We start from the raw sequence: 13,375 nt of genomic DNA, 5'->3' as shown, positions 1-13,375 counted from the left end.
TCCAAAGTGACTCGTGCCCAAGGGAGAGGAGAAGATAACCACACACACCAGTCTGACTATAGCCCCAGTAGTGGGGCTGGGGGCAGACATCTGATCTGACTGCAGGCCCCATTCAACAAATAATACTTTTCAGGGGACAAGACCAGGAACGCATCCAGCAGTTCTGTGCTACTGTATCTCTGTGCTACTTAATCTCCAGAGATACTGTGTATCTCTGGCCAATACCTGGTCTAACTCATTAAGTTACTTAAGCCTAACATGGTCCCACAATGTCCTACTAACACAGAGACCAATCCCTGCCCACAACAGCCAGAGAACCATTGCAGATGACTAAAGTATCAGGTTCTAGAGAACTGGGGACATTGCACTGCAGGACACTACAGGACCTCCTCTTCTTAACATCACTACTTTCAAGAGCAGGAGACATAGCTGACTTTTCTAATACAAAGAAACAGACCTAGAGTTAGACAAAATGAGGAGACAGAGGAGCGTGTCCTAAATGAAAGAACAGGACAAAATAACAGCAAGAGAGCAAACAAAATGGAGATAATATGCTTGACAGAGAATTTGAAGTAATGGTCATAAAGATACTCACCAGAATTAAGAGTGGGGGACCTCGTAATATTCTTAACAAAGAGAGTGAAAACAAAAAAACAATCAGGGATGAAGAATTAAATAGCTAAAATGAATAATACACTAGATGGAACACACAGTAAACCAGAAGGAGCAGAATGGGCCAGTGACCTGGAGTGACAGAGTAATGGAAAGCAATCAAAGCTTAACATGAGAGAAAAAAAATAAAAAAAGAAAATAGACTTAGGGAACTCAGCAACATCATCAAGCATAATAACATTTGTATTACAGGGATATCAGAAGAAGAAAAGAGAGAAAAGGGAGTAGAAAATTTATTTTAAGGACTAATAGCTGAAAACTTCCAAATTTGGGGAAGGAAACAGAAGTCCAGACCAAGAGGCACAGACAGCCCCCAACAAAATTAACCCAAGGAGGTCCACAGCAAGACACCTAGTAATTAAAATGGCCAAAAGCAGTGATAAAGAGAAAAATTTTAAAGCAGCAGGAGAAAAGCAGTTACATACAAGAGAAACCTCGTAAGGCTATCGGTTGATTTTTCAGCAGAAATTTTGCAGGCCAGAATAGAATAGCAGGATACATTCAAAGTGCTGAAAGTAAAAAACCTACAGCCAAGAATAATGTATCCAGTAAGGCTATCATTCAGAATAGAAGGAGTTGAAGAGTTCCCCAAACAAACAGAAGCTAAAGGAATTTATCACACTAAACCAGTTGTATGAGAAATGTTAAAGGGGACTTTTTGGGTGAAAGGGAAAGACAGTAAGGAGTAAGAAAAGTAGGAACCACAAAGCAGTAAAAATAAGTATATCTACAAAAATCAGTTAACAGATTCACAAAATAAAATAATTCACACAAAAAAAAGGAAATCTAAAATGTGGATACCAATACCTAAAATGTGGAGGGGAGAGAAGTAAACATATGGGTTCAAACCTAAGTGACTTTCAACTTAATATAGACTACTATATGTATATAATACACAAACCTAATGATAACTGCAAATTAAAACTTGGTATTAAGAGTGGGAAAAAAAAGAGTGGAAAAAACAAACAAAAAACAACAAAGAGAGTGAGGCGAGAAAGGAATCTAAGTCTATCACTAAAGAAAGCCATGAGCAGCAAACCATGAGAGTGTAAGACAAGAACAAAAGTAATCATAAGACAAAGAACAAAATGGCAGTAAGTACATACCTATCAATAATTACTCTGAATGTAAATGGACTAAATGCTCCAATCAAAAGACACAGGATGACAGAATGGATATATATATATATATATATATATATATATATATATATATATATATATATATATTGCCTGCAAAAGACTCATTTCAGACCTAAAGATACCTGCAGATTGAAAGTGAAGATGGAGAAACATGTATCATGCAAATGGTATGAAAAGAAAGCCAGGGTAGTGATTCTTAGACAAAGTAGCCTTTAAAACAAAGTAACAAGAGACAAAGAAGAGCACTATGTAATAATAAAGGGGACAATCCAAAAGAGAACATAACAATTGTAAATGTTATGGACCTAACATGGGAGCACCAAAATACATAAAGCAGCTATTACAAACATAAAATAATAGTAATGCAATAATAGTAGGGGACTTTTAACATCACACTCACAGTAATGGGCAGATAATTCAAACAGAAAGAAAATCAACAAGGAAACAATGGCTTTGAATGACACATTGGACCAGATGGATTTAACAGATTCAGAACATCCCACCCTATAATAACAGAATACACATTCTTTTCAAGTGCACACTGGTATATCTCCAGAATGGGTCACATATTAGGCCACAAAACAAGTCTCAACAAATTCAAAAAGATCAAAGTCATACCATGCATCTTTTCTGACCAAACCACTAAGACACTAAAAATTAGCCACAATGAAAAATCTGGAAAGAACACAAAAATATATGGAGGTTAAGTAACATGCTACAAACCAATGAATGGGTCAACTGAGAAATCAAAGAAATCAAAACATACATGGAGACAAATTAAGATGAAAATATAATGGTCCACAATCTTTGGGATGCAGTAAAAGCTGTTCTCAGAGGCTTCCCTCTGTTTATAGGAACAGAGAGAAGTTTATAGGCCTACCTCAAGAAGCAAGAAAAACCTCAACTCACACTTAAAGGAGCTAGAAAAAGAACAAATAAAATCCCAAACCAGAAGAAGGAAAGACATAATGAGGATCAGAGCAGAAATAAACTAAATATAAACAAACAAACAAAAAAACTACAACAGAACAATGAAGCCACAGCTGGTTCTTTGAAAGATCAACAAAATTGATACATCTTTAGCCGGAATCATAAGAAAAAAAGAAGAGAAAAGAAAGGATTCAAATGAACAAAATCAGAAACCAAAGAGGAAAAATAATACCACCACAGAAATACAAACGATTTTAAGAGAATATAATGAAAAATGATATGCCAACAAATTGGACAACCTAGAAAAAATGGATAGAACATAAAACCTACCAGAACTGAACGAGGAAGAAATACAAAACTTGAACAGACCAATTACCAGCAATAACATTGAATCAGTAATTAAAATACTCCCAACAAACAAAAGCCCAGGGCCAGATCAGTTCCACAGGTAAATTCTACCAAACATTTATAAAGAGTCAATAGCTGTTCTCAAACTTTTCCAAAAAAATAAAAGAGGAAGGAAAGCTTCCAAATTCATTCTATGAGGCCAGCATTAAACCTGATACCAAAATCAGATACAGACATTACATAAAAAGAGCCCTACAGGCCAATATCTCTGACGAACATAGATGAAAAAATTTTCATCAAATTGTTAGCAAAACAAATCCAAGAATACATTTAAAAAAAAAATCATTCACTATGATCAAGTGAGATTTATTCCTGAGATGCAAGCATGGTTCGATGTTCGCGAAGCGTTCAACATGATAAATCACATCAACAAGAGAAAGGATAAAAACTGTATGATCATTATAAGAGAGAGTACAACATCCGTTCATGATAAAACCCCTCTAAACAAAGGTTTACAGGGAACATACCTTAACAAAGTCCATAAATGAAAAACAGCTAACTAACATCATAGTCAATGAGGAAAAACCAGAGCTTTTCCGCTAAGGTCAGAAACAAGACAAGGATGCCCACTCTCACCAATTTTATTCAACACGGTACTTTTACCCAATACAGCCACAGCAATCAGACAACAGAAAGAAATAATAGGCATCCAAATTGATAAGAAAGAAGTAAGACTTTCACTCTTTGCCGATGACATGATACCATATAAAGAAAATCCTAAAAACTACTAGAACTGATAAATGAATTCAGTAAGGTCACAGGACACAAAATCAATATGCAGAAATCCATTGCATATCTATACATTAAAAAATGAGGTAGCAGAAAGAGAAATTTTAAATAATTCCACTTACAATTGCACCGAAAATAATAAAATATCTAGGCATAAACTTGACCAGGGAGGCGAAAGATCTGTAGCCTGAAAACTATAAAACACTGATGAAATTGAAGACGACACAATCAGAAAGAGAGTCTATGCTCATGGATTGGAAGAACAAATATTGTTAAAATGTTCATACTATTCAAAGCAATCTATAAATTTAATGCAATCCCTATCAAAATACCAACAGCATTTTTTCCACAGAACTACAACAAAGAATCCTAAAATTGGTATGGAACCACAAAAGATCCCAAATAGCCAAAGCAACCTTGGAAAGGAAGAGCGAAACTGGAGAGCTATCACAGTCCCAGATTTCAAGATATACTACAAAGCTGTAGTAATCAAAACAGTCTAGCACAAGCACAAAAACAGACACAAAGATCAATGGAATGGAACAGAGAGCCCAGAAGTCCACGCACAATTATATGGTTGATTCATCTTTAACAAAGGAGGCAAGAATATGCAATGGGAAAAAGACTGTCTCTTCAACAAATGGTGTTGGGAAAACTGGACAGCCACATGCAGAAGAATGAAACAGGAACACTTTCTTACCATGCACAAAAATAAACTCAAAATGGAATAAGGTCCTATATGTGAGTCTTGAAACCATAAAAATCCTAGAAGGAACACGGACAGTAATTTCTCCAACATCATCCATAGCAATATTTTTCCAGATTATTTCTCCAGGCAAGGGAAACAAAGGAAAAAATAAACTACTGGGGCTACATCAAAATTCAAAGCTTCTGCACAGCAAAGAAAACAATCAATAAATCTAAAAGACAACCTACTGAAAGGGAGAAGATATTTGCAAATGATAAACCCAATAAAGGGTAGTATCCAAAAAAATATAGAGAACGGAGACAACTCAACACAAAAAAATATAATTAAGATGGGCAGAAAACTTGAACAGATGTTTCTTCAAAAAATATATGCAGATAACCAACAGACACATGAAAAGATGCTCAACATCACTTACCAGGGGAATGCACGTCAAAACCACAAGGAGATATTCACCTCACACCTGTCAGGATGGCTAAAAGTCAAAAAACACAAGAAACAACTGGTATTGGTGAGGCTGTGGAACGAAAGGAACACTTGTGCACTGCTGGTGGGAATGCAATCTGGTGTAGCCACTACGGGAAACAGTATGGAGACCCTCAGAAAATTAAAAACAGAATCATGAACCAGTAATTCGACTACAGGGTTATGTACCCAAAGAATATGAAAACACTAATTCCAAAAGATTTACACACCCGTATTTTTATTCTAGCATTATTTACGGTAGCCAAATTATGGAAGCAGCCCAAGTGTCAATCAATAGATGAATGGATAAAGAAGTGGTATGGGGGGCACCTGTGTGGCTCAGTGGTTGAGCGTCTGCCTCTGGCTCGGGGTGTGATCCCAGGGTCTTGGGATCGAGTCCCACATCAGGGTCCCCACAGGGAGCCTGCTTCTCCCTCTGCCTCTCTGCGTCTCTCATGAACAAATACAATCTTAAAAAAAAAAAAGGGACGTACACACACACACACAATGGACTATTACTCAGCCATAAAAAAGAATGGAATCTTGCCATTTGCAACAACATGGATGGGTCTAGAGCGTATAATGCTAGTGGAGTCAGTCAGAGAAAGACAAATATCATGGGATGTCAAACTCGTTTGTGGAATTTAAGCAACAAAACAAGTGAACAAAGAGGGGAAAAAACCCGACAAACCAAAAAACAGACTTACCTCTAGGGAACAGACCGATGGTTTCCAGATGGGAGGTGGGCAGGAGAGTGGAGGGGGCTAAGAACAGTACTTGTCGTGACGTGTGCTGAGTAATGCAATGTGCGCTAACGTAAACTAATATGACACTGCACGGGAACTATATTGGAATTAACATCGTTTTTAAAAATGCAACACATTAAATGGCTTTAAAAAGCAAAACACAACAGAGTTCTAGGAATGGACTCCAGTGAGACTAGGGACCAGGGAGGGTTAAGGTTTTTTCTTTTTTTCTTTTTTCTTTTTAAATAAACACAAGACTTTATTATATTTACATGAATTGGAAATACTCCAATGGTTGTGTACTCTTTCAAAAACTTTTTGACCATGTGGTTTATTTTTTTCCCCTAACACATAATTCTGCTTAGCATAAGCCGGGATGGTGCAGCAGGCTTGGTACCTTAGATATTCTATTAAGGTTGACATTAAAATGATAAATATCTCTGACCAACTGGCTTCACATATTTAATGAGGAATGTACCTATGTAATTAGAAAGCTGGGAAAAAAAACCTCACTGATTCAACTACAAATGTATATTGAACAGCCCCCCAGACATAGCTTTTTTTAGTAAGTGCTACAAATAAGTAAAATAGCCTATGAAGCAGCTATAGTGCAACGTACACCTAGATGACACCGGAGGACTCTTTGGTCTGGGATCGTTCTGAAGTGGAAACCACAAAAATCAGTGTAAAACTAGACTTGTTTTCTCAATTCCAATCGACTCAATCAACGACTCGTGCATCAACGACCGGTGGGAACAGCTGGATCACAGCAGCTGTTGCCCTCAGAATGGAATTCAAAGATCAATCCTTCAGCACGAACCTGCAGAACTTTATCTGAGAACAAAGTCGCAGGTGACGGAAGAGCCAACACTGAAGAACTCAGAGCAAGTGAGTGTGAGTCTTACTCATTTGGTGGCTCTTCATTTACGTTCAAGAGCAACTTACGTGCTGCTGGGGAGAAAAAGAATAAGAAAATTAAGCCGAAATATAAATCGCTGAAAAGCCACAAAAGTGACAAGACAATATCAACAGGACCAAAGTGATATGGGAAAGTAATGCAATTTAGAAAGAGCTTTGAAGACGTTTCCGTTAAAAAACAAAACAAAACAAAAAAACAAAACAATACAACATTCCATGAAATCTTTTAAAAACCTTACAGCCTTCAAAACCGTATTTATAAAATACATCCATCCAGAAGTGCTTTGATCTACACAGGCCGTAATCAGTGGAGTTAAGGACGTGAAAGTCTGGTAGCTGATTCATGTGTAATTCTCATTAGGACACCCTCCCTTTGGACAGACACGATTAAAACAGAAGCGCACGCTCCTATTGTGAGGTAGAAAAACGTAAGACTGACACACAATGACAAACACCTATTTATTGTATTAAATACAAGCCTGAAGTGTTAAGTTGCTAGAACAGATCTCCCAAAAAACGACACTGCAGCTTCTCCAAGTCCTGCTGGTGCTCTGACAAGGAACACAACGGTTTGGAGGGTGTGTGTGTGTGTGTGTGTGTTTTGGTTTGAAATCCATCAAAAAAGCAACAACCGGAGGGTATAAAATAATGCAAAATTCCGAGCTCCGAGGTTTACCCCGAAGGCTTCGAATCCCCGCGGCGGCCGTAGGCAGGGAAGGAATGTGAGGGCCGGTTTGGGTGCACCCCTCGGCCTGGGCCCGCGGCTACACGGCCGTTTCGTGTTTCCACAGGCCGGTGCTGACGCTGCCGGGGCCGTCGGGGGGCAGCGCGGGGCCGTTGGGCACGGCCAGGTTCAGGCCGTAGCACTTGTGCTGGCCGTCGAGCTGGCCTGCGCCCGCCCTCCCGCCCGCGTCCCTCCTGCCGCCGGGCCAGGGCCTCTCGCAGTCTCTGCTGCTCCGGGGCGGCGGGCCCGGGCCGCAGCCATCGCTGCTGTCCTGCTGGGCCGCGCCGTGCTGCCGGGCGCGGTGGGCCAGGTGGGCCAGGTGCGCCAGGTGCGCCAGGTGGGCCCTGCGGCCCCGCGCGGCCGGGCCGTCCTGCACGCTGCCCTCCACGCTCGTGGGCACGTCGTAGGCGTACTCCCTCAGGACCGTGAGCCGGCTGGCCCGGTGCCCTTTGCTTCGGTTCTTGTGGTGGCGGCTCGGGTGCCCGTTGGTTCGAAACTGCGCCTCCAAGGGCGCCACGTGCATCTTGAGGTCGTTGTCCACCGAGTGCTCCGTCAGACTGTTCTCGAGCTGCGGCGCGGGGCTCGCGGGCGCGGCGGCGGCGTGGCACTGGGCCGCGGCGGCCTGCAGGTTGGTCAGCTTGCAGCCCTGGGAGGAGTTTTTGAAGCTCGACGTGCTCTTGTTGGTGCACGAGGACTCCGCGCTGCTGTGGGCGCACTTGGGGGCCTCTCCGTGCGGGCCCCCGGGGTTGGGGGGCTGCACGTCCACCTGCACGGAGTAGGCGCCCCGGCCGGGGCAGCAGGTCGCGATCCACGCCAGCCTGACGTCCTCCCTGTTGACACAGTGGTGGACCACGACGAAGGCGCCGAAGCTCAGGCACGCGGCCCCGAAGAAGCAGCTGAAGACCAGGTCCAGGGGGTAGTCGGAGGACACGGCCAGGGCCCCGAACATCCACAGGGCCACGTAGGACAGCAGGGTGAGGCTGGCGCCCAGCAGCTGCGCGCGGAAGGTGTGCTCGTTCTCCAGGGCCGCCGTGGAGGCCAGCGGCAGGCCCAGGGCCTCGGGGCGGCTGCCCTCGCCGCTCTCGCCGGCCGCCAGCCGCTGCTGCTCCTCCGGGGGCTCCTTGAGCTCGTACCTGCGCTCCGGGTGCCGCCTCAGCTGGATGAATATGCTCAGGAAGTACATGCAGTTGACGAAGGTGATGAAGCCGGCGGGCCCGTAGAAGGCTCCCAGGGAGGGTTCCCAGGCCATCCAGCAACTACAAGAGCAAAGGGCACAGCGCTTGAGGGGGGCGCGCCCTCCCCTGCTCCAGGAGCCGCGGGAGGCCCGGGCCGGCAAAGCACCAAGGGCCAGCAATGGGGGGGGGGGGGGGGACAGGGACCAGGGACCAGGGACCGGGGCTGCAGGGAGCACGGGACACTCACTAGGGCGCGCTCAGCCGGCTGCCGTAATTCCTGACGTTGGCCGCCGCCGTGATGCCGCACACTATGACCGGGATGCCGCCGCCGATCAGGTAAAACCTGGACGGAGGGACAGGCAGAGGTCAGCTCGGCACCGGGCATCCAGGCACCCCTCCCAGCGTCCCCGCCCCGCCGGCGGCACTCCTCGAGGACTGGCTATTATTTTCTACTCCAAGAACAACCCGGAGAGTCTCTTTTGGGGCCAGCTCTGTTAAGAGTAACTTTAAAAAAAAAAATTTTTTTTAAAGATTTTACTTATTTATTTATGAGACACACAGAGAGAGGCAGAGACCCAGGCAGAGGGGAAGCAGGCTCCCTGCGGGCAGCCCGACGTGGGACTTGATCCCGGGATTCCCGGGACTCCAGCATCAGGCCCTGGGCTGAAGGCGGGCGCTACACCGCTGAGCCACCCGGGATCCCCAAGAGCGACTTTCTGAAAACGTTTGGAGCGTGGTGTGCTGGGCCGCCTTCCTGCTCCAGCCCCCTGCTCCAGCCCCCCTGCTCCAGCCGTCCTGCTCCAGCCGTCCTGCTCCAGCCTGTCCTGCTCCAGCCTGTCCTGCTCCAGCCTGTCCTGCTCCAGCGAGCTGCCCGGCAGCGGCGGCTTGAGGAAAGCTGGTCGGCTCCCGCCACCCTGTGGGCAGGCCGGGGCACTGCAGGCTGCGATCCTGGGCCTACGCTCCTCCTTCCCAAGGAACCAACTGGCTTCCTTGGATCCCACCCGGCACCTTGGGTCCCGCTGTGCCACAGGCCAGACAAAACATGCGAGGGCGGGAACTGAGCACGAGCATGGCTAGGCCTGGGCCTCCTGGGATGCCCCGACTGCGGGCGCTCAGGCCTTCCGGACCCCGTCCCGGGGGCCCACTGGGGACAGCAGGGGAAATGACGGTGCCCTAAGAACGGAGGGACACAGGGTGGCGGTGGGGGCGGAGTGGCCAGAGCTCTGTGAGCTCTGTGATGAGAGGAAGCAGGGCCGCTGGGCCTGGCCGGCCCCCTGGCTGGCGGCACGACCTTTCCTGAGCTGGCACCTGCGCCCGGATCCTGAGCTGGCTGGACACAGGCATACTCAGGACTTCACGCTTTGTACTTGGTGCTTTTCTTTTCCTCTCTCAAAACCTAACAGGAAGGGTGTTGGGGTCCCTAAATCTCTTCATCAACCCCCGTCTCTCAGTTCTTTTCAGGCCAGTGACCTAAGAGTCGATCACATCCTGTGATGTGGCTCCGTGGCCGAGCGAGCGCTCCTGCTGCCCGTCAGGGCCCACGGGACCACTCGCCCCCTGGCCCTTCCATGGTCTCGGTGTTCTTTCAATTCTTCCCTTTACGTGCTATGGCCCATCTATGAAATGTGAACGTGGCCCCAAGATCATGCTTTTAAGAGACTTCTCCCTGGGGCAGCTGGCTCGTCGTCACTGCTCCACTGACCACACGTGAGCACGTCTCCCTGCTTCTGCAAAACGCCCAGCACGCCCTCCCTGCCCAGCACCAGGTTTCCAAAGGTTCTGGCTTCAGGACTCCTGGGGACCACCCGGACGACCTCAGCTGAACCCCTTACCTCAGGCTCTCCGATTCCTACTCCGTGCTAATGGAAGCCTGCCCTTCTATAAGGTTACCTAGTCGGGCCACTCCCTTAGGGCACAGTGGACGTCAACGGCTGCCCCCATTTTACCATGGCTCCCAGACGCCTGTCGCAGAGCCGTCACCCTGAATTCGTCCCTTTCCACCATATGCTGTAGGTTCCGGCCAAAGTGCATTTCTCCAGGTTCGCTCAGCACCCCACATCATCCTGTATCCGCGGGGTCACCCGTCCCCTCTGCCCTCATCACGAACGACGGTTCATCACTAATGGTCAGTACTTCCTGACACCTGCCATCCCACCAAATTAACGGCACCACTGTTTGTACCCTCAAAAGAACGTATCCCCACCACAGCTCTTGTACCGCCTGCAGTTGGTCCTTCATGGTCTCCTCGGGCCGACTGGAAACTCCTCAAAGGCAGGACAGCTTCAGTGCCCGGCCCAGGGCCTGGTGCACAGCCCGCCTCCAATACGCTCAGTCACCACTGCTCAACTCTTACTCCTCCACCATGAAAACCCATTATTTTTTATTATAATTGAGAAGAAGGGTGTAACTCCCAACACCGCGTGGTCTTTCGCAGAGAATGATTCAATTGAAACATTATTTAAGGAGATTAAAAATCTCTGACATGGTCTCAAGGCAATAAAAACAGCTAACATTGTCTTAGAGCCTGTTAGATGGCCCGTCCCACCTGCACACACTCACTTATTCCCACTTTATAGATGAGGGTGGGCGGGGGCGGGGGAGGAGGCCTGGAGAGGCCACAACACTTCACGCAGGCTCCCAGCTGGAAGGCCAGGCAGCCGGTACTCACACCCGGGAAGCCCAGCTGACAAGTCCACCCTGTATTCTCTGAAACCTCCTCAGCATGCTTCTGTTTAAAACAGCTTCAACGGAACAGTTTAATGAACATTTAGCGTAATATAGTAAACAGAGATAACAGGTACCTGAGCATCGGTCTTGGCGGGGGTGGCAGTTCATCAGGATCCTGGCATCGTTTAGCCTTTTTAGTGACTTGTTTATAGATATTTCGAGCTGTCACTCCCACCCACAGTACGGTAGCAAGAGTGGAATAATGAAGAATTATACCAACCTAGAAAGAAGAGTGAAGAATATATAAACTAAAAACGGAAAAAAAAAAAAAAAAAACCCTCGCCAGTAGTTAACTGTCTCCAAGGTTTACCAAAAATAACTGGTAAGTAATTTTTTTCCAAAACAGCATAAAGAGATATTCTGAAGATCGATTCCTTTGGCCGCTAATGAAACAAAGCGTTCTAACAGACGTACAAGAGACGAGGATGTGCTCTAACAGACAAACCATTGCTTGGATCTAGGAGGCCCACAGACCACGTACGCTTTACACCCGAGACGGAGCCCTTCATACACAGTAATTCCCTTTTGGAATTAATTGACTCTTTGACGACATTAAACCACAGGCGTGTTTCTCACAGACGCAATGTTACATACACTGGGGTTCATTTTCTGAGGCCCGCGTTTGAGGAGGAAGGTAGAGGGCAAAGGTTCAGGGGAAGTCACTGCACACAGAGAGTAAGCATTAGTGTGACCGACCTGAGTTGCTCTAATTCAGAGCTTTTACACATGGTAACGGTAGGTCAGTGATATAATATATTGGTGGGTAAGAGGGGGAGGTGTAAAACCTAACCTTTACCTGGTTTTAAAGACTGATTGATTGATTTATTAATGAGAGACACAGAGAGAGAGGCAGAGACACAGGCAGAGGGAGAAGCAGGCTCCCTGCAGGGAGCCCGATGTGGGACTCGATCCCGGGTCTCCAGGATCACGCCCTGGGATGAAGGTGGCGCTAAACCGCTGAGCCACCGGGGCTGCCCTTTACCTGGTTTTAAAAGCAGGATCCGTGCTCGCTTCGGCAGCACATATACTAAAATTGGAACGATACAGAGAAGATTAGCATGGCCCCTGCGCAAGGATGACACGCAAATTCGTGAAGCGTTCCATATTTTTCTATTCTAAACCGATGATCCACCGGTATCTGCCGTGATACCTCAGCAAAGGCACATAACCCCGCAAGCACTGGTTGCCTCGTTTGCAAAGAGAGAGAGAGAGAGATGGAGGTACCGTGGGTGGGGCTAACCAGGACAGTCTACCTAGAGATTCAGCATGTTGTCTGGCATATAAACAATCAAGAAAAATACTATCTATGTTTTTATCATTACTTATTAGAAGGGTGCTTTTTTTTTTTTTTAAAGATTTTATTTATTCATGATAGACATAGAGGGAGAAAGAGGCAGAGACACAGGCAGCGGGAGAAGCAGGCTCCATGCAGGGAGCCTGATATGGGACTTGATCCCGGGACTCCAGGATCACGCCCTGGGCCAAAGGCAGGCGCTAAACCGCTGTGCCACCCAGGGGTCCCCTTTTTTTTTTTTTATTTTTATTTATTTATGATAGTCACAGAGAGAGAGAGAGAGAGAGAGAGAGAGAGGCAGAGACATAGGCAGAGGGAGAAGCAGGCTCCATGCACCGGCAGCCCGACGCAGGATTCGATCCTGGGTCTCCAGGATCGCGACCTGGGCCAAAGCAGGCGCTAAACTGCTGCGCCATCCAGGGATCCCAGGAGGGTGCTTTTAAGTGAATAATGTTACCTCTCTAAATTAATTTTCCTCATTGGAATAGAGGGAAGGTTATCAATCACCATCCCTAGGGTTTCTGTAGGGACTGTAAGGGCACAAGATTTGAGACACAACAGGTACCCCCCAAAATAGTGGAAAATTGCAGTGTATGGAATGGTCACATTACTTAAGTTCCTTCCCCAGAGGAGTGGTGGGGGCATGTTTACCACGTGGTATGAACCAACTCTATCTGGAGATAAAATTCTAGTTGGAGATACGTAAGGGCCTAGGGAAGGTTTAAATCTATTTTAATAA

General features: G+C 46.4%; 1 protein-coding gene and 1 non-coding gene across 2 annotated transcripts in view; one reads left to right on the top strand and one right to left on the bottom strand.

Moving 5' to 3' along the window:
- Positions 1–7,161: 7,161 nt before the first annotated feature.
- ADGRA3 (adhesion G protein-coupled receptor A3) overlaps positions 7,162–13,375 on the bottom strand; it is a 123,072-nt gene continuing 116,858 nt past the window's right edge. The window contains exons 17-19 of the mRNA XM_041753108.1: positions 11,417–11,562; positions 8,863–8,958; positions 7,162–8,696 (exon numbers count right to left, since the gene is read on the bottom strand). Coding sequence (XP_041609042.1) covers positions 7,481–8,696; positions 8,863–8,958; positions 11,417–11,562 — 1,458 coding nt within the window. The 3' untranslated portion in view covers positions 7,162–7,480. The remainder of the gene's footprint in view (positions 8,697–8,862; positions 8,959–11,416; positions 11,563–13,375) is intronic.
- Positions 12,346–12,452, top strand: LOC121490323. The gene has a single exon (XR_005987628.1). It is a non-coding gene; the product is annotated as a U6 spliceosomal RNA (small nuclear RNA).

The sequence above is a fragment of the Vulpes lagopus genome, chromosome 4 (genome assembly GCF_018345385.1).
Source record: "Vulpes lagopus strain Blue_001 chromosome 4, ASM1834538v1, whole genome shotgun sequence".
In the NCBI taxonomy this organism is placed as follows: Eukaryota; Metazoa; Chordata; class Mammalia; order Carnivora; family Canidae; genus Vulpes; species Vulpes lagopus.
This window is presented reverse-complemented; position numbering and strand designations above follow the sequence as displayed.